This window comes from Aedes aegypti, chromosome 1 (assembly GCF_002204515.2).
Source record: "Aedes aegypti strain LVP_AGWG chromosome 1, AaegL5.0 Primary Assembly, whole genome shotgun sequence".
NCBI classification, from domain to species: domain Eukaryota; kingdom Metazoa; phylum Arthropoda; class Insecta; order Diptera; family Culicidae; genus Aedes; species Aedes aegypti.
This window is the reverse complement of record NC_035107.1, coordinates 137,453,896-137,478,519: the sequence shown is the minus strand read 5'-3', so window position 1 is coordinate 137,478,519 and position 24,624 is coordinate 137,453,896. Positions and strand designations below refer to the sequence as shown.

General features: G+C 41.4%; 1 protein-coding gene and 1 long non-coding RNA gene across 10 annotated transcripts in view; both read left to right on the top strand.

Moving 5' to 3' along the window:
* The window catches only part of LOC5571510 (cAMP-specific 3',5'-cyclic phosphodiesterase), a 360,385-nt gene extending 354,287 nt beyond the window's left edge, over positions 1–6,098 (top strand). For all 9 annotated transcript variants that reach the window (XM_021848411.1, XM_021848412.1, XM_021848417.1 and 6 more), the window contains one exon: positions 4,320–6,098. In XM_021848411.1, coding sequence (XP_021704103.1) covers positions 4,320–4,382 — 63 coding nt within the window. In that variant the 3' untranslated portion in view covers positions 4,383–6,098. The remainder of the gene's footprint in view (positions 1–4,319) is intronic.
* A 231-nt stretch (positions 6,099–6,329) lies between these two features.
* LOC110677351 lies at positions 6,330–23,577 on the top strand. The gene is made up of 3 exons (XR_002501084.1): positions 6,330–6,341; positions 7,779–7,781; positions 23,453–23,577. It is a non-coding gene; the product is annotated as an uncharacterized LOC110677351 (long non-coding RNA).
* The last annotated feature ends 1,047 nt before the right edge of the window (positions 23,578–24,624 follow it).

Genomic DNA, 24,624 nt, shown 5'->3' with positions numbered 1-24,624 from the left:
CGGAAAACTTTCCCTTAAAAGAGCGAGATGGACTACGCACAAAAGATTGTAGAATACAAGGCTCAGTGGTTGAGAAATGATAGGCAACAATAGAGGGCATTTAAATTACATATTGTTCATATATTCATGCACAAATTGGTTGGAAATGGGAAATGAGGAAAGTAATGTACTTTACCGGGCGAGTGGCGCAATCCCATCAGAACGGCGGCTGGCATCTTCCATCCTGGCTGTGTTTCGGGAGACCTTCAAAACTAGGCGATTCGAGCTTTTGGACCGGTCTAGGTTTGGGACACGGCAGCAGTTCTTCAATGGGCGCTGGTCGTTTTCACCCCTCGGAGACTGTGTCGGGCCGGGCTTTGCTCCAATCCGCTGCCACGCTGGAGCTAGACACTTGTTTCTTCTTCTTGGTGTCACGTCACTGTTCCGACGTCGACTGGGCCAGGTTTGGCACTCCGGTAACTTCCTCTTCTCACTGCCCACGGAATGTCTTCACCCGTCACTGTCGGGCCATGGGACTTTTGGCACACCGACTGGACTTCACACGCGAAACTATTCCGGACTGGCCTTGTAAGATCACACAAGGCTTTACTAATAGAAATATAAGTAGTAGAACGCTAGTGGCGCTGTTATCACAAAACAGAATTATTTTATTATTACTTACTGTTGAGGTTTTCGATTGTTTGTTTGGTGCCATGTTGTAGAGAATGTTTTATTTTGGTCGAAAAAATTGATTTGACACTTATAGACCCGGTACTCAAGCTGTCAGAGCGTGGCAAACTAGATGTTGGTCACACGAACAGTCGCGACATTAGCCTTCTACGGCTAATGCTTCTACTGCTTTACTGCACAGAAGGGAAAATAGAAAGGCGGATTATAAAAACGCGCACTGTTGCTGTGACGATGGTGTTTCACCTATGGACCAATGCAAGCGTTCACTCGTTGACGTTTAAGCGGTGCCGTGTTATCTACGTGACCATGGTAACTAGTGAATACGTCACCGCTTAAAAGTCAAATAGTGAACTCGTGCATAGCTCCATTAGCTGCTGAAATCTGGATGACAACCAGGTTTGTTGATTCATCGTCGTCATCTTTGTGCGTCAGACGACGAACGTATGGACCTATGCACGAGTTCACTATTTGACGTTTGAGCGGTGCCGTGTTATTTACGTGACCATGGCAACGAGTGAATTCGGCACCGCTCAAACGTCAAGTTATTGAACTCGTGCATTGGTCCATTGCCGACACCGATCGTTGGTGTCGTTGTGTGGGTGCGTTACGGTTGGATAGTGTATTGGGTAATAGGGATGTTCAGGAGGAATGGAAAATTCGATATTTTTTTAATTTCATTTTAACTCATTAATTCGTTTATTTAAATACCTTATATTATCTAAGACCACGTTCTGATTGATGGTCGGCACTTCTCCGACATAATCGACGTCAGGACCTATCGTGGCGCTAACATCGACTCTGACCACTATCTGGTGATGGTCAAACTGCGCCCAAAACTCTCCGTCGTTAACAACGTACGGTACCGACGGCCGCCCCGGTATGATCTAGAGCGGCTCAAGCAACCGGATGTCGCAGCGGCATACGCGCAGCAACTCGAGGCTGCATTACCGGATGAGGGTGAGCTGGACGAAGCCCCTCTTGAGGACTGCTGGAGAACAGTAAAAGCAGCCATCAACGATGCAGCTGAGAGCAACGTTGGGTACGTGGGACGGAGTCGACGGAACGATTGGTTCGACGAGGAGTGCCAGGAGGTATTGAAGGAGAAGAATGCAGCGCGGGCGGTCATGCTGCAGCAAGGGACCCGGCAGAACGTGGAACGCTATAAACAGAAACGGCAACAGCAGACCCGCCTCTTTCGGGAGAAAAAACGCCGCCTGGAGGAGACGGAGTGCGAGGAAATGGAACAGCTGTGCCGGTCTCAGGAAACGCGTAGGTTCTATCAGAAGCTCAACGCATCCCGCAACGGCTTCGTGCCGCGAGCCGAGATGTGCAGGGATAAGGATGGGAGCATTCTGACGGACGAGCGTAAGGTGATCGAAAGGTGGAAGCAGCACTTCGACGAGCACCTGAATGGTGCTGAGAGCACAGGCAATGAAGGACGGGACAACGGAGGAAATGCCTTCGTCAGTACTGCGGAAGATGGAAACCAACCAGCCCCCACTTTGAGGGAGGTTAAGGATGCCATTCACGAGCTCAAGAACAATAAAGCTGCTGGTAAGGATGATATCGGAGCTGAACTCATAAAGATGGGTCCGGAAAGGCTGGCCATTTGTCTGCACCGGCTGATAGGCACAATCTGGGAAACAGAACAGCTACCGGAGGAGGGGAAGGAAGGGGTAATCTGCCCCATCTACAAGAAAGGCGACAAGTTAGACTGTGAGAACTTCCGAGCGATCACCATTCTAAATGCGGCCTACAAAGTACTATCCCAGATCATCTTCCGTCGTTTGTCACCCGTAGTAAACGAGTTCGTGGGAAGTTATCAAGCCGGCTTCGTTGACGGCCGATCGACAACGGACCAGATCTTTACTGTACGGCAAATCCTCCAAAAATGCCGTGAATACCAGGTCCCAACGCATCACCTTTTCATCGATTTCAAGGCGGCATACGACAGTATCGACCGCGTAGAGCTATGGAAAATCATGGACGAGAACAGCTTTCCCGGGAAGCTCACGAGACTGATAAGAGCGACGATGGAAGGTGTGCAAAATTGTGTGAAGGTTTCAGGCGAACACTCCAGTTCGTTTGGATCCCACCGGGGACTACGACAAGGTGATGGACTTTCGTGCCTGTTGTTCAATATTGCGCTAGAAGGTGTTATGCGGAGAGCCGGGCTTAACAGCCGGGGTACGATTTTTACGAGATCCAGTCAATTTGTTTGCTTCGCGGATGATATGGACATCGTCGGCCGAACATTTGAAAAGGTGGCAGACCTGTACACCCGCCTGAAACGCGAGGCAGCAAAAGTTGGACTGGTGGTGAATGCGGCCAAGACAAAGTACATGTTAGCTGGTGGGGCCGAGCGCGACAGGGCTCGCCTAGGTAGCAGTGTTACGATAGACGGGGATACGTTCGAGGTGGTCGACGAGTTCGTCTACCTTGGATCCTTGCTGACGGCTGACAATAACGTTAGCCGTGAAATACGGAGGCGCATCATCAGTGGAAGTCGGGCCTACTATGGCCTCCAGAAGAAGCTGCGGTCAAAAAAGATTCACGCCCGCACCAAATGTACCATGTACAAAACGCTCATAAGGCCGGTAGTCCTCTACGGGCATGAAACGTGGACGATGCTCGAGGAGGACCTGCAAGCACTTGGAGTCTTCGAACGTCGGGTGCTTAGGACGATCTTCGGCGGTGTGCAGGAGAACGGTGTGTGGCGGCGAAGGATGAACCACGAGCTTGCCCAACTCTACGGCGAACCCAGTATCCAGAAGGTGGCCAAAGCTGGAAGGATACGATGGGCAGGGCATGTTGCAAGAATGCCGGACAGCAACCCTGCAAAGATGGTGTTCGCTTCGGATCCGGTTGGTACAAGAAGGCGTGGAGCGCAGCGAGCTAGGTGGGCGGATCAAGTGCGTATCGATTTGGCGAGCGTGGGGCAGAACCGAGGATGGAGAGTTGCGGCCACGAACCGAGTATTGTGGCGTGAAATTGTTGATTCAGTGTTATCTGTGTAGATGTTAACTAAATAAATAAATAATAATATTATCTAAGCCGTAAATATAGAATAGTAAATATAGAAATAATAGTAATAAAGAAAGGAAAAAATATGTACAAAAAATATATACAAAGATAATGTAACCTTTTGAAGGTTACAATCCACACAGGTCCAGTTGAGTCCGCACCTTGTTATATTCCTCGGTGGAGGTGCAACACCGCACCTGCGGGCTGCAACCCCTGGATCAGACATTTATGAGGGGCCTTCTTTAGAAACCTTTTCAGCTACTCCATCCATTGACAAGTGTGGGATATTGAATTGCATTGTTCTGGTATTTCTGGAACTCGAAAAGTTAGAGTTTTAACTAAAACTGAATAAGATCTGAGTTGATATTAGGGCGTCGAAAGGAGCTGACCTCTATGACATCTGAGAAATATCTCCCTTTCAGCCAGCTCAGTGTCGATTTTGGAGAAAGATTCTCTATTCGACAATAAGGATATTTTTAGAAAGGCTCGAAGAGTGAACGTAAATAAAAATAATGTGCTGCTGCGTATTAATTGCAGGAATATTAAGATTAGAATATATAAGAGCTAAATGGCTTTCGTTCGTGTAATCTATTGAACAAAGCACTAAAAACCCTTTTCCTTTTCAGATGACGCTGGAAGAAGAAAGTGCTTCGGAAAATGATGAATCAAATCGCGAGGAAAAGCCCTAGGAAAACCGCACATCATCATCACCCCGCCGCTCTCCCCTATCATAACGAAATATACATTTAATCAAGAACTTTACAACAAACTAGGCATATACTCATCATACTTATGTAATCACGTATGCAAATCAGTACCCGAAGAAGAAGGAGGAGAAACAATGGAAGCAAATAGCGAATCGAGGTATGCTGTAAGGGAGATCTATACAAAACGAAAACCAAAACAAACAAACAAGCAAAGCAACAATAACACACATGGACACATACATCAAAAAACAAACGTACATACACACACATACACGACGCCAGGGCTGGTTCCCTGCGTTCAATATATTTAAAATCAATAATTGTAATTCGTTAATAATTTATTAGACATTTTATGATGAGCAACAGATGTTTTGTACGATAAGTTATTTTATTTTTGATACGTCTGAGATGTATATGTTGAAACCAAAACAAAAGAAACAAAGGAAAATTAAAAGAACAAAGAAGCAAACACACCACACGAATAGCGAAATTTATATCCAAACCAAAAAATGCATATAATTTAGTGATTGTAATAGTACTAAGTACGCAGAAGACAGGGAGACTGATCTGCTGGAAATTTCAAGGAAATGTTCAGATCGCCTCCTTACAGGTAAATTTTTCTTGGTTTCGCTTTTTAAAATGTTTGTTCTGTATAATTACTTAACGTGAAAAGAAGACAGATCCACAATGTGTCGAGAGGAAGGTTGTTTTTCTTTATTGCTGCGATTATTTCACGAGAAGAAAGTTCCCTAGTATTTTGGGTTAATTGGGCAAGGCTACTGTTTTGTGGAGGTTTTTGTGCAATGATAACGAAGGTGTGCCGAAGAGCTAGAAGCAGGACAAGCAAACGCAGATTCACGTTAAATTGTCGAGAAGCGTTGATCGAGAGAAGAACAGATGACAACCAAATTGATCACACTGTTGATGATATTATACGGTAAAACACAGAAGAAAACAACTATCTTAGATCGTAAGTAGTTATAAAATAGAAGCAATATCAGAGCAAGGAAGTAACAAGCGAAGAATGTTTAACGTCAAATTCTATTTGGATAATATTTGGAAATTGATTCTCTGTGTGAATTTATTTCGCTCGTTGTCTGATTCAAACCGTGTTTGCTAGGATTAGGTTTCCCTCTATTGCGTAGGTAGTTACCACAACCGATTTTTTAGGAGAAGAAATTGGCAAAATTATGGTTGAAAAATGGCCTTTCCAATTCGATCAAACCTGATCGGTGGTAAATTTTGACGCATGTAGGAGCTTATTTAGAGGTTATTAGAAGCAAATTTCTTGTTCGGTTCTCTATATCTCAACTTGAATAGCAAGTGCTTCTAAATTTCTGAATTCGATGTGCACTTCCGAGCTTCTTAGCGTATGCAGGAAATGAAAGGTTTTATGAGAAACTGTATTCGAAAAAATGAGATACATAAAAATGACCTCCAAAAAATCATCTTGATTGAGTTTCTACTTCGATGGTTTTTTGAAAATACTCTCCATAACCCAATGCCCACATTTTGTGCTTGACACCATTCATCAGGTTTTAAGCTTTAGCGTGGCCGATTCGTTTTGATACTCTTACCCACTGTTTCTTCAAACGAGTTGCACTTGCTTCTTTTTCTTATGACGCTTATGCTATTACGACTTCTGTATCTTTCATATTCGTTTCTTCAACATACATATGCTATTAGATTTCTATAATTCTGAATGACAAAGTCAGAAACAATGTCAGTGATCTTCTTCTGGTAGAATAACCTAGTTGAGCTGAAAACTGCCTGTTCTCTTTTTATTTTTGATGGCGCTACGTCCTTCAAGACATGGCCTGCGCCACAATGTTACGCCAATAAACTCGGTCCATGGCTGCTTGCTTCCAGTTTCTCGATCGTCCCACACTTCCAAAATCCTGCTCCACTTGGTTAAACCACTTAGTTCGTTGGGCCTCTCTTGTCTTGTATCGGCTGGATTCGAGGTGAACACCATTTTTGCGGGATTGTTGTCCGGCATTCTCATAACGTGCCTCGTCCGTACTGGGATCCCTTTAGAGTTGCGCAAGCTCATGGTTAATTCTTCTCCTCCATACGCCGCCGAAAATGTTCTAAACACACGTCTTTCAAAAACTTCTAGCGCTTACAGGTCCTCTTCGAGCATTGTCCACATCTAATGCCCATAGAGGACTGCCGGTCTCATCAGCGTCTTGTACATGGCACACTTATACGGAGGTGAAGTTTACCTGACCGCAAGCTCTTGTGGCACGACTTCCGGCAATGATACGTCTTCGAATTTCTCCGACGTTACCAATGATCCGAGGTAGACATATTCGTCCACCACCTCGAACTCATCTCCGTCGATCATCACGCGTCCACCAATGCGAGCTCTATAAAGCTCGGTTCCTCCACCCAGCAGATTTTTGTCTTAGACTATTTACCTTCAATCCAGCCCGTTCTGCTTCAGCCATGTATACTGTTCAGTAACCACCTGGAACGTTCTTCCGACAATGTCCACCTCGTCAGCGAAACAGATGAACTGGCTGGATTTATTGAAGATCGTGCCCCACGTGTTGAAGCCCACCCGTTCGATAACACCTTCTAGTGCAATATTGAACAGGAGGCAGGAAAGTCCATCGCTTTGTCGAAATCCCTTGCGTGTTCCACACTGGTCTGATAACGCTCCCGATATCTTTACACAGCACTGTACACTATCCATCGTGATTAGTCTAGTCAGTTTCCTAGGAAAACCATTCTCGTCCATAGTTTTCCATAGCTCTTCGCGGTCGGCGGTAGTCTGGGCGTTCGGCAAGATCCTAGTAAGTGCGCTGGCCGCCTTTGCCGCCTTCCCACATACATATTAGACGTGGCTGTTGAAGTTTGGCCGATCGTCTAACGCCTAGGTGTCTGAGCGACCGCTGTGATGCTATGAAATGTCCCCGCTTTGCGATTGCTGACTAGTAGCACCTCCGTTTTGTGGTGGGCTATCTTCAGCATGATTCCATTCATCCAATTCTCGACCGTGCCTATATCCTCCGTGTCAAACACTTCCACTTCCTCCAGCGTTTCGCCTATTACTGTTAGGACGACGTTATCAGCAAAGCCGACAATCTCGACGCCCATACGACGTCGTACATGTTATTTCACATACGTCGGACCCAACCGTTACTATTAACTCCTTTCGGCCGGCGTCGGTTGTATACGCCAACACCCGATTCTCGAAGTAGCTGTGCAGAATCCGACACAGATGTACGCGTTGTTAAGCTCTATCGTAACTATGGCGCAGTAACGATTTCCTCTTCGTTTTTGCTTCGATGCCTTCTCGGCCCTCTCCAGGACCGTCCGAATTGCATCTACCGTCGACTTTCCCTTCCGGAATCCGAACTGCCTTTCTGATAGTCCGTTCTCGCTCTCCGTACATTTAGCCACCCTGTTTAGTATGACTCGTTTCAAGAGTTTACCCAGTGTATCCAGCAAGCATATAGGCCTGTATGATGATGTATTTCTCCTGGCTTCGGAAACAGCACCAGCTTCTGGATCTCTCATATATCTGGGAAGTGATCTTCGTCCAGGCAGTTTCGCATCACTTTCCGAAACATGTCCGGGTACGCTAGGATCGCCGTTTTAAATGCCACATTGGGCATTCCATCCGATGCTTTCGCCGCTGCTACAAGCTCGTCATTGGCGACCTGATCTTGATCTTCGATGTTTGCTTCTTCCTCGTTGACATACGGTGTGGGTGACCAAGATGTTAGATCATGCGTTGGGAAGAGACCCTCGACAATAACCCTCGGCTTTTCAGCACACGTTTCAACCGGGATTTGATGGACTCTTGACTTTCGCCATGACCACTTGATAAGCTTCCCCCATGGGTTAGTGTCAGGTGCTCAGCACAGATGCTTGCAGCACTCAGACTTGCTCAGCGTTATCTCGCGTTTGAGTATGACCTTTCGCTTCTCTACGCTACTTCTACGTTCCTTGCTTTCTCGTAACGCCTCCTGGTTTTAAGGCAAGTATCGTAGGGTCCCGAGAATATTCAACTTAGCGTTGACAGAATCCATCATCGCTTCGGCATGCATAACAAATGTTAGTTTGTTATAGACACCAAGCAATTTATCTCGCGTACTGACTTGATGCTCGCCGTAGAAAGTTCTCTGCGTAGTTAAGCAGTTGCCTTTGGAAGTTCCATTCCTCAAGTGTGTCTAAATTAGGAAGCCTCCATATCATATCATAGGCCTTGAACAAATCGAAGTTGGCCATATCTACAAACAAATCTTCCTTCGAGACATTCTCCAATAAACGATGAAGATCAAAAAAGAACGTCTCCGATACATAGCCGCTAATCAACCATGATTTGAACCGATATCTATATCCCAATATGTCCTTCTTTCGTCAGCCCTCCTACGTTGCGTCGAAATTTACTACCTATCAGGCTCTACGAACGTTCTGTTTGATGGTAAAAAATGTTTGATGTCCTTTTCTCTTTATAGTCTTATGATTGAGGCGTAGGATCACCAAACAAAATGTGACGGGATTTATTCCCATCGGTAGAGAAGATGCGACGAGTATTTGCTTAGCTAAGATGATCACGTACGTATCCTCAACCGGAATCGTCTCCAGTAAGGCTGTTCAATAATAATCTCTTGATCTGGATTGTACCAAATTCTCTAAGTATTGTTTTACTGTGTCAAATGGATGGATATTCTCATTGAAATCAAAATTAAAATCAAACATTTTACGCTACGGAATACTGTGAGGTCTGTATTCCGGTACAAGGTACTGCCGAGGAGAATTATATTTTTTTCTGAATTTTGTGAAGACCAAAACAACTGTTCTACAACACGCATGAATTCTAAAACAAAAACTACGTTCAATCATCATCGAATGCTGAATTGTGGGCGATTTTATTTACGCATGAATCACCGAACAAAAACACTTAACCACGCTACAACAACAACAACAAGCAGCAACACAAAAATCAAGAATCATGTGAACGATAGTAGCGTACATACATTATAGCAGTAAAAATCTGTCTCGAAGCGGGAAACTTTCAACAATTAGCGAACAAGACTTATTATTAAGTAAAACAAAATAACATAACGAGAACAAAACCAAACAAAATAAAACAGAGAATCATAAAGGAAAACAAAAACTGTCTGAGTACGCTAGTAATTAGTGAAATATTGATGTGTGTATCTAGTTTCGAGAGTTAGCCAAGTAACGCAAGCAAAAACGTGAAAGTGTAACTAGAATTTCAAAAACAAAACAAAAAAATATTACCGAACTGTGTAGATAGTTTAGACTATTGGCTGAGATTTGTTTCGTTTCGTTTGTGGTTCCTCGCAGCGTTATCAGGTGTTACAAAAAGGTGCGGGACACCCCATAGGCGATCGATCGGTCGAAAAGTACTGAGACGAGAAAAGAACAACTAATGGTTTATCAAAGTCTTCCAAATCAATTAAATTGCACAGGTTTGTAGTTTATAGTCAATTTCAAGGACTTTCTCCACCTTTACTTTAGGAAATGAGGCGCCGACTCAGACGCAGAACGCTATTACCGAACTGGTTGATCGATAGTTGCATGAATTTTTGGAAACATTATCGATTTAACTGACAAATGTTCACACGAGATTATAAAACAAACGTCGTCGATGTGCCTGTCGTAGAAGAGAGCGCCTGTCTCGGAAAACGATCTGTCAATGACTACTACAATCTCGAATTTCTAGGGGCAATCGGTTCCTCCTGAGAGCAAATACTTTGTACTCGATGTTTCAGCCTGTTGTACTGTTCCGTAATTTTCCGGCTGTAGCGTGTCTTTCCGACGACATGAGAATATCCCTCCTTCTGCCATCTCACCATCGATGCGATTCTGGCAATCTTTTGTACGATTCTGGTGCCTCGTCGCTGGTAGCACTCCGTCAGAGTGATGTAAATGGGCATCATCCCAGCGACAACGTATACAAGTACGTATATAACGTTCAGGGCATTGAGGTCCTCCCAGCACAAAGTATTATCAATTAAAAAATTACTCAAATTCTCTCGACACTACGCTTGGTCGATATTCGACGTGTGGGCCTGTGCACCGTCCTATTGAAAGACGCAATGATCCTTCCCGTAGAGGTCTCGAAGTGCAGGAGCCACAACCTTCTCCAGAACCTCGGTCTTATAATACGCTGTGTTGATTTTCACGTTTTTTTCGATAAACACCAGTGAGAGCTTCCCACGCCTGGATACGGCCCCCCAAACCGTCACCGACGCGGCGCTTTGGAACCGCGGGATGTTTATGCGAGACGGGTGAATGCTTTCTCATCAGAAAACACGAACTCCTGACCTGCGTGCCACGAAAGTATCAGTTTGGCTCTGACCAGCTTTTTTTCGTTGTAGCCTCCGTTACTCCGTGAATCTTGCGTTTCTTGTACAGCTTGTATCCCAGGTCCTTCGTCATGATGGTGTGAGCAGTCCCGATCGACATATCCAAGTCAGTAGCGGTCTGTCCCTCACCACCTTGATGGCTGCTGGCGTCCTCGCATAACGTGGCCGCCCGGATCTCACACGGCCCTTGGCCGAGCCCGTCTCCCGGTACCGACGAATTGTAGTATAAATGAAATTCTGCTTCACCCAGTGGGATTTCAACCGCCGGAATGTGTCACTAGGTTGCTCAGCTCTTGAAAACAACTTAACTACGACATCGCGGTACTCTTTCATCGTGCGCGGTAAACAAAAAAAAAACAAATGTCAACAACATGCGCGTCGGTTAGCCTATATACTAGACTAAAGCTGACACCAATATAAATACACAGAATGCACATGATGCGCACCAACACAATTATGAAAAGTTGTATTCGAACTTATTGAACAGGGTCAGCTTCCAACGATATCGTTCTATACGTATTCGTGACTTGCACAGCCATCAGTCGGAGCACTCTGTTCTATTTATCGCGATTCGTTTTGACTTTTAGCGCGGTGCCTCAAGCAGGAAGCACTGCTTCTAGTAATTGCGTGCATTGTCTTCGATGATGTTTCACATGCATAGTCAACGTTGTAGTTGAAGATGGTTGATGGTCGACTGATCACTCTCAAGTGCTTAAGTACACGCTTCCATGCAATTGCGTGTTCTTCGATGATGATCTCCATCAGCTGGTCCACTTTGAAGTTGCTGACTAAGAAAATCTCCGTTTTGCAACGGGCTAGTCGCAGTTTGTCTCTGATTAAGCTCGATATTTCCGTCAACGACATATCCGCTTCTACTAATGCTCGCCCGCTCATCTTTCAATCGTATCCGCAAGACCAACTATCTTCACTTTCCTGTGTAACCACATTGTCAAAAGTCAATCTCAACTCACTTCATCTGCTTCCCAATCACTATGAAGCCAACTCAACGTTCTGCTCTGTCGCCGCCGCCGCTGTAGTAGATGTGGCACTTGAATGAAGTGTTGGCGATGGGATTCACTGCTCGGAGTTCACGTTCTCCAGTTTTGGGCCAACGTATTTCCTGGATAGCTGCCACGTTCACGCTGATGTTCGGAAGTTCACGAGCCAGGAGCATAACACGCGCGGGATCATTCAAAGCTCTGATGTTCAAAGACCGACTTTCCAATCGTTGTCCTTTATGCTTTGCCTGGTCTGTTGCCGTAAAATCAATCCGCTTGCTCTATTTTTGCCTTTCTTGATTGATGAGGAGTCTTCGATAGGCCACCTAACCAGGGTTACGCTTCCTATATCGTGCTAGAGGGGCTGCCTCCTCGGTGTTGACACGATACAGCTTTGTCCGTTTGTTTTTTACCACGGTTAAAGCCATCACAACCATTCACCTTTATCAGGGACATTTAGTTTGCACATGTAGCTCTGGTTCATAATAGTTTTAAGTTCTTTCGGGCATGCTACTATGGTGAGCCGTCATGCGCTAGCGGTACATCTTTGCCATAACGACTTTTTAAGCGTTTCTCTATCTCGGCACAAATCCTTGTATCAGTTTCTTACTACACTTGGCCTCTGCTATTTGAGCCCGCCTCCAGACAAAAAGCAGTGCTGAACGTTTCATTGCACCAGTAAGCTAGACGCCGTCTCTTCCTTGACTTAATTTTCGCAGCATTGTTGTGTCACAAGCCGTGCATTGCTGTTCAATGAATCGTTACATGCAACAGGTTATCATTTCCCACTTTTCTAATTACACTCTGTAAAATCCAGTAAATGGCTGTAGAACGTGAGATGAATTATATATGGACTCCTTTCCGTTTCCCCGAAATATGCTTTCTGAATTTTCATGGTGTAATCATACATCTATCTAACTTCGTTAAAGCTTCATGCAGAATATACCCTGTTGCTTTAGTCACTTTGCTTTTCCACATCACAGCCCAGCCAAAAAAGTCTTCTGCGATGATTTTCGGCTTCCTTCTGACAAACTGATCCACTATCGGCTAAATTGCTCCACTGTGCACGTGCATCTATCTCTATAATTATCGCAGCTGATAAGGGGTCTGCAAATATCGCAATATCACTAATCTTTTAGTCGCTGACTACTACAACAGCTGCTGTGCAGTGTCTCAATGGTTTAGTCTTATCTGTGTAACCTCCATAAATTTTAGCCTGTTTTCGCCTACTTGTCAACTGGGCATCTAAACTTTTATTCTTTTCCTGACGACTCCCTAATATTTACCATAACACACCGGTATCAATAGGCTTGTTTCACAGTGTGTTGGACAAACGTTTGCCTGACTTTAGATCGAATTCCACCAAAGCAAACACCATCTGCATAGCCTGGTAACGCTCGAGAGAAGCCCGCATATATTTGTTGTTTCTAATTAGTAGGACAATATACCGAGAGAAAGAACACGAAGCCATTCGTAAAATAATTGTACGAGATTCATTATGAACAAACCGTTAGTTGAAAAGTGTGTGGTATCGTTAGATATACAGCCGTAGAGTTGTTAGAACGATTTGAACCCGCTGGGTTGGGGATATGAATTGCACTCACCGTTGAAATTTTGACCAAATTCTTTTCAAAACATCACCTACCGAATAAAAAACTAAATAACCCACCTAAAATAAACGCGAAAAGCCTAACACTACGGAAAGCTGATATTGAAAACTGACCAGAGTTCATCTAAATTTTGCGCAATAAAGTGCCTCTTTAACATAATCAAGTATTTAAAATAGTAGTAATATTATCAGGTTTATAGAACGAAAAATGTATGAAAGCGCTTTACATGTTAGTGATATAATCCTCGAGTGTATTTTCTATAGAACGTAAAACAGACATCTTATTGGCCACTTTTCCGTCGACAAAACGTTTTTAAGCTTCCTCACTCTCCAAGCTCTCTTAGCCCATCACTATCCCTTGGTCTCTCTATAATCACTGATTCCACAAATAACCACAGACATTCAAACATATTGAAACCATTAGCAGAGTAATCGTCGGTGAAGCTTGTCCAATTTTTGTTCAGCCCACGTGTATTCCGGCAAAAATCACATCATGTACACAAATCATGATCATTATAAAATGACCATTTAGACGACCGTAATACGCATTAAACGTCAACGTTGCTATAATAATGAAACTATTCAAACTGTGACAAAGTCTCAGCATTTTTGCAAATATAGATAAATATGACTGTTTCACTGGGTTAGTGAAAGAACTCTGGACGGACAATTTTCAGTAGCGGTGGTTCCGAAGCAGGCAGCGTATTCCTGATCTACCAAATTTGGCTTGAAACCTTAAAAATATGCACGACATTTATCATTATGGAAACATGTATATCTGTATTGGAAGGAAATAACTTCGCAACCCAGCGAGCTCAAATCGATCGAAACACATGAGAGTACATTAGAATGGAAACATTACAACCACGTATATTTTTAGACGCTGGCCGTCATTATACGCAATGTTTTACAAAGATCATATAATTTTAAGTTTGAAATTTGTTGATTAGTAAATTTTAAGCACGAAGGATAAAAACAATCAATACATATTGTGCCCTGATTTGTTTCGCTGAATAAAAGGTTCGAAATCTCCCAACTATACAAAGTTATAGCAAGAACTACCAAAAATTGCAAAAGAAACCATAGTTAAATTCAAACTCACGTAAAGTGCGAATATTAATAGAACAAAAAACTGCGATTGAATTGTTTGTGCTCGATGGAAATTTCCTATTCTAGAGGCAGCGTTTTTGTCCGGATTGTTTCTTTTACACTATTCTTATCCTATTCAGAAGATTTCTGCGAGCTAAGCAAAAGAGAACAAGGCAGATTCAAGGATGCTACAATGTGTATGGAACAATGGTTTTACTTATTGTTAATATAAATATGTGTTAAAACTAACAACTTAGTTTTCTTTATCCGAAAGCCTAGTGCTACTCTTTGGAATTTATCCATTTTCTCCAGCCTTTTTCACTTACCCCGCTGTACCTTAAATTAAAAGTCTATGTAATAAAAACGTGGGAATGCCATCAATCATTCAGGTGTCTTCTGCGCAATTATCTCTCGAATAATATTCTTGCGTTTTTTTTAAGTTACTCTATAAAAATGTGCACGCACACAGCGTTTCATGCACAATTTTTCACTAGAATAAGTATATTATGCTAGCAAATGTATCAGTTATTTAAATTGAAATAAAAGATAATTAATTTTAAACGATAGAAACTCATTTTCATTTTCATTTTGCAACGTTTGGTGGGGCAATAAGAGCGCAAGTCAATCCAAAGCCGATTATAGGAGGGGCCACGCAAACGTCATGGGAAAAGGAAAATAGGATTGGTTTGGGTGTTAGGTAAATAGGATAGACTTGACACAATAATGCTGCAAAATGTAATGAATCCATAGGCCAAACAATTCTATTGATTATTTCATAGCCTACGAGCAAAGTATTTTAATATTGACAGTAATTGATTTAACAGTATTTTTAACGTATAAAAGTAAATATGTATGGTAAACCCAACATTTAAATACAAATATGATAAATACTGATCAGATTAATTAAATTTGAAAAATAAACTTAGAAGAGCAACATGAGATATGGTAAATTAAAAAAAAACATCAACTTATGTAGCGAACAGGGTTGTTAACGTTAATCAACGATTAACTCCGTTTCGTTGATGCGTTGACGTTAACTGTAACGATTAACGAAACTTCCGTTGGTTTTTCTGAACCATTGATTAACGTTAGCGTTCAGCGTCAACGACTACGTTAATTTTTACGTTAATTACTTTGACTGTATGTTACCTAACCTCAACTGATTCAACGGCTATTTTATGCGTACTTTTAATTTGAAACCAAATAAATTATATTATGCTTGGTACAACCATTGTGCGAAATCTTCAATCAGTCACTCCAGCAAGCAAAATTCCCACGCATCTGGAAACAATCGTTCATAACACCCATTTTCAAACGCGGTGATTGCCATGATGTTACAAACTATCGGGGTATTACAAGCCTGTCAGCTGCTTCGAAACTGTTCGAAATATTAATGTGTGGAATTATCTTCGAAACAACAAAATGCTACATCTCCGTTGAGCATCACGGATTCATGCCTAGCCGAGCGGTTACTACGAACTTGTTGACTTTTACGTCAAAATGCATGAAGAGCATGGAAGAAAAGGCACAAGTTGACGTAATTTATTCCGACTTAAAAGCTGCGATCGACAAGATTGACCACCGAATAGTTTTGCACAAACTGTCCCGCCTCGGAGTATCTACGAATTTGGTTTCTTGGATGGAGTCGTACCTTACGGGACGAGAGGTGCGAGTAAAAATCGATGGATGTGTATCATTACCCTTTTTGAACAAGTCTGGTGTCCCATAAGGAAGCAACCTTGGACCGTTGCTATTTATTATTTTCTTTAACGATGCTGCCTTGGTTCTCGGTGAAGGATTTAAGCTGATTTATGCCGATGATCTTAAACTGTACATTGTAGTACGGACTGAAAATGATTGTATGTGTCTTCAGAACTCGTTAACACTGTTTGCCGATTGGTGCCTCAGGAACAAGCTAATTATTAGCGTGGAGAAATGTCAGGTGATCACTTTTCACCGCAAGATGCATCCAATTGTTTTTCACTACGAAATCGATTCTCAACATAGTTGATCATATGACTGGAAAATGCATCCGTCGTTTGGCATCCGCACCAACTCACGTGGAGTCTAAGAATTGAACGGATTCAAAAGAGGTTCATTCTTTTGGCACTAAGAAACTTGCCATGGAGGGACCCCGATAACCTGCCACGGTATCCGGAAAGATGCCGACTCCTGGGACTAGAAACATTGGATCGACGAAGAAAGGTACAACAATTGTTGCTAATAGCGAAGTTGCTAAATGGCAAAGTCGATGCTCCAGAACTGCTTAGTTTGCTAGAATTTCGTGTTCCTAACCGAGTTCTCCGGAGTACAACACTGCTCCAATCATGTTTCCATCGCACCGTATTTGGATACAACTAGAGGGTCTTGTTTCCCGGACTCGAAAAAATCCCGGGATTCGGGATTTTAGTTTTCAAAATCCCGGGATTTCCCGGGATCTCGGGACAATGATCAAATGCTACCAAAACGAGGTTCCAAAATATTCCATCGGTGAAATTTTTCCCATACATTTTGTATGGGCTGAAATGTAGGAAAACGTGATTTTCATTGAATTTCGAAGTCTTTATATGAAAAAAATAGCTAAAAAGTGGAAAAATTAAAATTTCACCGTTTGAATATTTTAACCTTCCAGCTGTCGCGCGGTTTGTCACCATCAGAACCACCACGCTGCTGTTATGAACGAAAAGCGAAGTTTTTCCAACAGTGTTCTACAAAATACAACAGCGCGACGACTGAAGTGTTAAATCCTTCCGATTATGAAAATATAACCCAAATACTGAACTCTAGCGGAAAATAATCCGAGGTACATTCGATTTGCATTATCTTCTGATTTAGACACAGCGTGGACTATAGAATGACCGGAGCGGATATTGAAGCAACATTTAGTTTTATAGAGCTGTTTCATTATAACCGAACCTGTTTTTGAAGGTTAAGTCGAATTAAAATTGACGAAAACAATGCAATCTTAGATTTTATACAGTAATATTTCTCCTATATGCAGTTGAAGTCAATGGGCATTTATTAAAGTTAATTTGAAACGAAATTCAAACCTGAAACCTAAGGTATAGGTATAGGTGATACCAATCACTATCAAATTTTCCAAAAATATATAGGGGGAGGTCCCCCAGAGCCGGACAGCACCCAATACCGGACAAAGTCGAAAAATTGAGAAATCATGGTACAATTAAGATGGTGTATTAGTAGAAAAGGAAGCTATTATGGAGACTAATGTTTGCGTAGAATAACACATCCTTGAAATATGCATGCCTTATTAAAAAAGTAAAAAAGTTTGAAAATTATGAAAAATTTGACGTTTTGCCTTAATTTTGAGCCTATTTAGTAATTATTTAAGATATGAAAAAATAATTTGGATCACGCAAGTATGTTCGAACCTAATCCTTATTTGATAATATGAATGTATTTTGTACCAAAATTGAACTAAGTATGGACAAATTACAATTTTGGTTGAACGCTTCCTGTCCCCCAGTTTCGGACAGCTTGATTTGTTATATGATATCTTTGTAATTATTGCACCAGTGTCTCAAAATACATTCATTTTTCATGGATTTCGTCGATCCTGGTATCGAACATGCAATAAAATTAAGAACAACATAGTAAAATGTGCTATTTTTCTTCATATATGAAAGAGGTTTTTGATGGACATCTTGCAAACTAAGAAAAACTCAAATTGTTCTTGTAAATGTTGCAAATGCATTGAATTGGCAATTATGTACTATTCCTATAGTAAACACATTCAATGATATTCAAATTCACATAATTCGAGGCATTTCCGGATCGTGTCCGGTATTGGGTGCCACCTTTCAAGATCGATCAATTTGGTTCTAAAATACATCATCAAAATGCAATGTCAAAATTCATATTTATATTATCAAATTTATTTTTGTACACTATAAAAATGATAATATTTATCATAAATGGGTAACACAAGCACATGTAACCAATATTTTTCGAATTATGAATTTAGTGGCTTAAGTGTCCGGTACTGGGGGATCTCCCCCTATATATTCGTGTGTCATATGGAATCTTCATGCTTTAAAATTATTGGCATGACATCCACAAGTATTTTAGTCGTGTAAAAGTGTAAGGTACCCCGGGCAACCTGCAACGGTTACGGGAAGATAAAATGGCATCGATAAAATTTTAAAATGATGAAAATTTCAACCACCAAAGCATTTTTTGATAAACAGAAAAAACCCTAGAGAAACCTGCTATAGTTTATTGAAAATAACGTTACTAGCATACCAGAAAAAGTATAAGCATACGTGGTCTTAAACCTCAATAAAAATGCTTATTGAGTAAGCGAAATACAATAACTAAAATACATTCTTGTATCAACAGTCACCATAAAACATGCAGCTTGTTTTGTGCTATCATTAGAAAAAAATACAACAGAATTTTCTAGTTCAACCTGCAATTTCGGGAAATCCCGGGATTTTCGAAAATATCCCGGGATTCGGGATTTTTCAGATCCCGGGATTTCCCGGGATTTTTGTCCCGGGATTCCCGGGACAAGACCCTCTAGATACAACGAACCCATCTCAGCGTGCATCCGAGCCCGAGCATTCTCAGCTGTCGAAGAGTTTTTCGAGTTCGATGAACCGACGAGGCATTTTGCTAATAGAATACGATCTGTAGTTCAGTAATCTGTGTTAAGTGTATGTTATGTTCAAGTTTTTATTCATTAACCTTCGGGCTGTCGCGCTGTTGTACTTTGTACAACAGTTGTGATTTATATGCTATCATTTTGCAACAAAGATATCTATCGACACCAAACCAAGATGTATTCCTCAAGAATCTTTCTAAGAACAATACTCGACAGTTTTTATTTACAGTATGGCCATTTATAATACGGTAAAATCAACAAATGTACACGGAAGTCGCATAATAATGAACGCACTATGTACGGTTCGAGGAAACCACAGTTTGAAATCGTCATATCCTAAAATCCAGATAATATAGAAACTTGGGGTCTTTATTTAAGTTGTTCTGGAGGTGAAGCGCTATCTGATGGTACCTTATTTAATTCGGAAATTGACCGATAGGTGGCACTAGTGGGCATGGAAGTTTTACTTTTGTTTTGAAGATATTTCAGGATCCTGTCTATTTAGAAGGATGTCGTCTTCGTCAAAGTTGTTTAGGAAGTTAAAACTATCATTTTTCGAGCTAGTTGATTCAAAATTTGGTCACTAGGTGGCGCTAGTGAGCATGAAACTTTTGTTTGCAGATATCTCAGGAGCCTGACCACTTAGAAAGATAGTGTCTTCGGCAAAGTAGTTCAGTGGCTCAAGGGCTATCATTATTTGAGCCAAGAAATCGGGTATTTTACCACCAGGCGGCGCTAGTGAGCATGAAATTTTTGTTTTGTGGATACTGCAGGATCTCGACTTTTTAGACAGGTACCTTCGGCAAAGTTGTTCAGAAGCTCAGGTTCTATCATTCTTTTGCAAAATCTCGAACTTTAAGAATTAAACAAAGAAAGAATTTGAGCTACTGAACAACTCTGCCGAAGACAGCATCTTTCTATGTGATCAGGCTCCTGAGATATTTGCGAAACAAATGTTTTATGCTCACTAGTCAGCTTGTTGAGAATCAACCTCTCCAATAACTTGCCCGTCGTATCTAGTAGACAGATAGGTCTATACGCCGACAGGTCACCTGGTGGTTTCCCCGACATTGGTAGTAGCACCAATTTCTGTCGCTTCCATACATCCGGGAAGATTACTTGAACAATGCAGCGTTGCATCGTGGTTCTGAACATGTTCGGATCCGCGTTCACTGTCGCTTTTAAGGCAACATTCTGGATACCATCGGGTCCCGGTGCCTTGTTTGACGCGAATGATTCACGACTTCTGCCAACTCTTCGTTCGTCACTCTCGCCACTTCTTCTCCTTCATCTGCCGCATACGGCGCTGGGGGCCATGGGCTTATTGAATGGTGCGGGAAGAGTACATCGATTATCGATCGCAGCAACTCGGGCGACTTCTCTTGGGCGTTATGGCACTTTTGGTCTTAGCCATTACCACTCTGTAGGCGTCACCCCATGGACTCGAATTAGCACTCTCGCATAGACTATCAAAGCATGCCCGTTTTCGACTCTTGATTTCCTTTTTGAGAGCCAACTGTGCCTCTCTGCCTCTGCTGCACCGCGTTCTTCTCTTTGTGCTTCTGTGCGTGCGCGTTGCATTCTTCGTCTAGCCTGAAGGCAGATAGCTCGAAGATTTGCAATTGATTCGCACCACCTGTACACCGGCGGCCTGTTCTCTCTAAGAGGTGCTTTTCTCGGCATATAAGCATCACACGCTCGTGACATCACAGCAACTAGCTGTTCACTGTTTAGGTCCAGAGTGTTCCGTTCGCACCTCAGGGCTTCGGTGAATACTTCGCCGTCGAAGCGTGCTGTTTTCCATCATCGGGCTTGGGTCGAGTTACATCGCGCTGCCTTCCGCACGCCTGGAATCGATTGATGATCGCTATGAGTATAAGACACATTCCACGCACATCTACGCCAAGATAACAAAATTTCAAACTCTGAAATAATTCCAAAGCTATGCAGAACATGAAAGGCAACATATTGAATTGTATGAAAAACATAAATTTGATTGAAAATACCATAACAAACATACCTGAAAAGTTATATAAACTTCATATAATTTATAGGTGAGAAACTGAGATATTTAACAACATTTTTATAAGAGTACTGTATCACAGTTTATCAAGTGTCATATGAATCTCTTATACGTTGACTAGGAGGGTATTTGATGACATTGTTATGTGCGGGTTTAATTTTTCTGAACGAATTAATGGTTCTTTGAAATCGTATTTATTCAAATAGTCACATTAATATGGTGTCGCGTTACGAAAATCGCCGAATTTTAGACATTGTAAAATAAATACTTCTTATAGAACTCTCATATTATGGATTCGCTTCCTACTCGTCAAGATACGTGTTTTCATAAAAAAAGATCTAAAAACGGACCATTCTTCAAAAAGTTACACTAGGTGCAAAGTTTTGGTGTCGCGTTACGTTAATTCAAACCGTAAATTTCAAGGATGAAACTACAATTTTCAAAATGCTGTTTCTCGGCCATGCCATGCCTCAACCGATTCCCGAAATTTTTGGCTTTTAGTAAGAGGAAACAGTTGTACTAGCTTTTTGCATTGGTTCCACCCCGCTGGAACCCTCCCCGTTTTTGTATCTGTTTTTTTTTTCTAAATTTTCACTAAAAGCTGATTTTTGAATTGACTCGTTGGCTAGTCACCCAAATATTATAGACAGGCATCGTTCAGTGAAAGAATAGTTTCTTACATGTTTGGGAATACTTGGCTCCGATAATAAACAACGTAGTTCTCCGGTGGATAATCAGGAGTAGACTGGCCCAGCTCAGTATGGGAGAAAAATAAAGTTGTATGCTTCCACGGGGCACCCCCCAGGATTATTACTTGGGGTTAGAGGAAGCCTTTCTGAAAAATTCAACTCATTTGGTCGTTCCATGAGCTGGCGCATTTGAATTGAAATATGGGATTTTCAGCTCAAACATATGAGCAACAGCACATCATCTACTGTTTGGGTCAGGAAAATTGATGATCGCGTTCAATTGGACCCAGAATGTCAAAAACACTACTTGATATAATAGCGAAGAATATTGTAGAAGATGTGACTGTACGGGAGTGCTGATCTAAGCCAAACTTTCAACGACTGAAAAAGTAATGAAAATGAGATTAAATCCAGATACAACCTTCTGCAATTATGTTCATTAGGGTATCAACTAGTGTATTTGTCATTCTGGGCTTATTTGAACGCAAACAATTAGTATACGGAACGAAACAGTGACATAGGGTCAATTTTCAATATATTTGAGACGAATATCCCATACAAACTTCATAACGATTGCGCCAGCTGGTGGAGCAACAAATTGAGTTGAAATTTTGAGAGAGCGTTTTTCTTACCCTAAGGCTCATATCTAGGGGGTGCCCCATTGAGTTTAAGGGCCAGTCTAATCAGGAGCATCCGTAAAAATGGTCAATTCATGAAAATAATCCAAGACAGCTGCGATTTATTGCAAACTCATCAGAATTCCTTATTATAGAACTCAATAGATTATTCGGATGGTTCGTGGACCTAGGTGGTCACAATAACGGCATCTGAAAGATTCGGAACATCAGTAAAAATTGTCGTCTCGTAAAAATCAACCTAGACACACACAGTTTTTTTTTTTTTTTCATGATGTCTTGTAATGATATTTGTCTATGAATGTCAAAACCATCCTTTATGTTGTATAATAATGAATTTTAATAAGTTGGCAATGCAATTTGGTGATCAAGGTGGCCTTGATGTTCTATAATTATGATTTTTGACGTTTTTGAAAAAAAAAACACGCAGTAGTCTAGGATGATTTTTACGACCAATTTAACGGATCTTCCGGAGGGAGTTGCAGTGGTCATTTATGTATGTCCATGGATAGTTTCGGTCATCTATTACGTTATCGTCTGATTAGGTTGCAAAAAACTGTAGCTGTCTAGGATGATTTTCAAGAAGTGATGATTTTTATGGATATCGCGGATTTTCCAGTAAATGAGGTTGAAGCCAAGTAGTCCCCAACATGCGTGAGACTATCAATTCACCGATCGACACCTTTCTGATAAGATTTCTTCTTCTTCTTTCTGGCGTTACGTCTCCACTGGGACAGAGCCTGCATCTCAGAGTGTTCTAATGAGCACTTCCACAGTTATTAACTGAGAGCTTACTATGCCAATGACCATTTTTGCATGCATATATCGTGTGGCAGGTACGATGATACTTTATGCCCTGGGAAGTCGAGAAAATTTCCAACCCGAAAAGATCCTCGACCGTTGGGATTTGAACCCACGACCCTCAGCTTGGTCTTGCTGAATAGCTGCGCGTTTACCGCTACGGCTATCTGGGCCCCGTATAAGATTTGGGTCACTTCTAAAAATCAGACGTAAAACCAGAGCTTGTTTGATCAGCATGGTAGCACAGGTGATCCACCGATTTTCAACGAACGCTAGCTAAACCGAATAGGTACGAGTAGCTCAATAATTATTGGAATAAATTTATACGCTCATTTGTCTTATCAAACATCGAAATAAGTGACCTAATGGTCAAACTATTGAAAAACAATCAACTAACTATTGAAAAACAATCAAAAATTTGTAAGGTACCGTGGGGCAAGTGGGTAATGGAATTCGCATAGTTGAGATTCTTCAAATTCTAGAGACTTTAAATTGAAACAAATGAGGTCGTGTATATTTTTTAGTTTGACTCCCACCAAATATAAGCAGCATGCTTAAATTGATTTTAATGAAAAATTGAAGAAAAAAATATAGAAAAAGTTTTTGAAAAATGTCTCTTTACTTTTCACTTGCCCCAAAAGTGGGGCAAGTGAAAAGTTTACCGTTTTGAACAATAAATTCAAAAACAAACAGTTATATTCACGATTTCTATTAGCTTTAACATTTGTTAAGGCTTCCCAATGAACAATAACATAAGTAACATGTAAACAAAGAAAATGTTATTCTTTACACTTGAATTTTCTTCTGTTCAGTTATGTTAGTTGAAATGATTCGACAACATTATGACTGCAACATTTCCAATGTTAGTTCTTACATTATAGGACAGCAATTGCATTTCTGCTCTGTAGAATTTCCACCGCTCGTTATTTGTTTTTGAGAAAGTCGGATAATTCTTCGGGAGGAATCAAATGGAATCCTTCAATAACGTATTTAGAATATTTTTTATGTGGATAGACCTATACCCCATTTTTATGTTTTGAACTAGCTTTACATAGACATTCCACGAGATTTCCGTGTGTTCTATAATATTGCAACTTTTCAATCAAAGTCTTCCTTTCAATTGGCTGCCCGAAGTAGACATATTAATATTGTAATGTTTGGCAACATATTTTAGAGAAGTTCCATGATTTCTAACAGCTTTTAACACTATACTCCAGTGTTTCTTGAATTATCAGCACGTTATGTTTTTCTATGATAATAGCGAACCATGTTTACTTATGGCTACTTAAAGAGAAAACACAAATTCAATCTCTAATGATAAACTTTTCACTTGCCCCACCTGATTAGAAAATTGACGGTGTTTCAAGTTGGTTATTTTTAAGTCTATGTCGAATTAATTCTAAAAC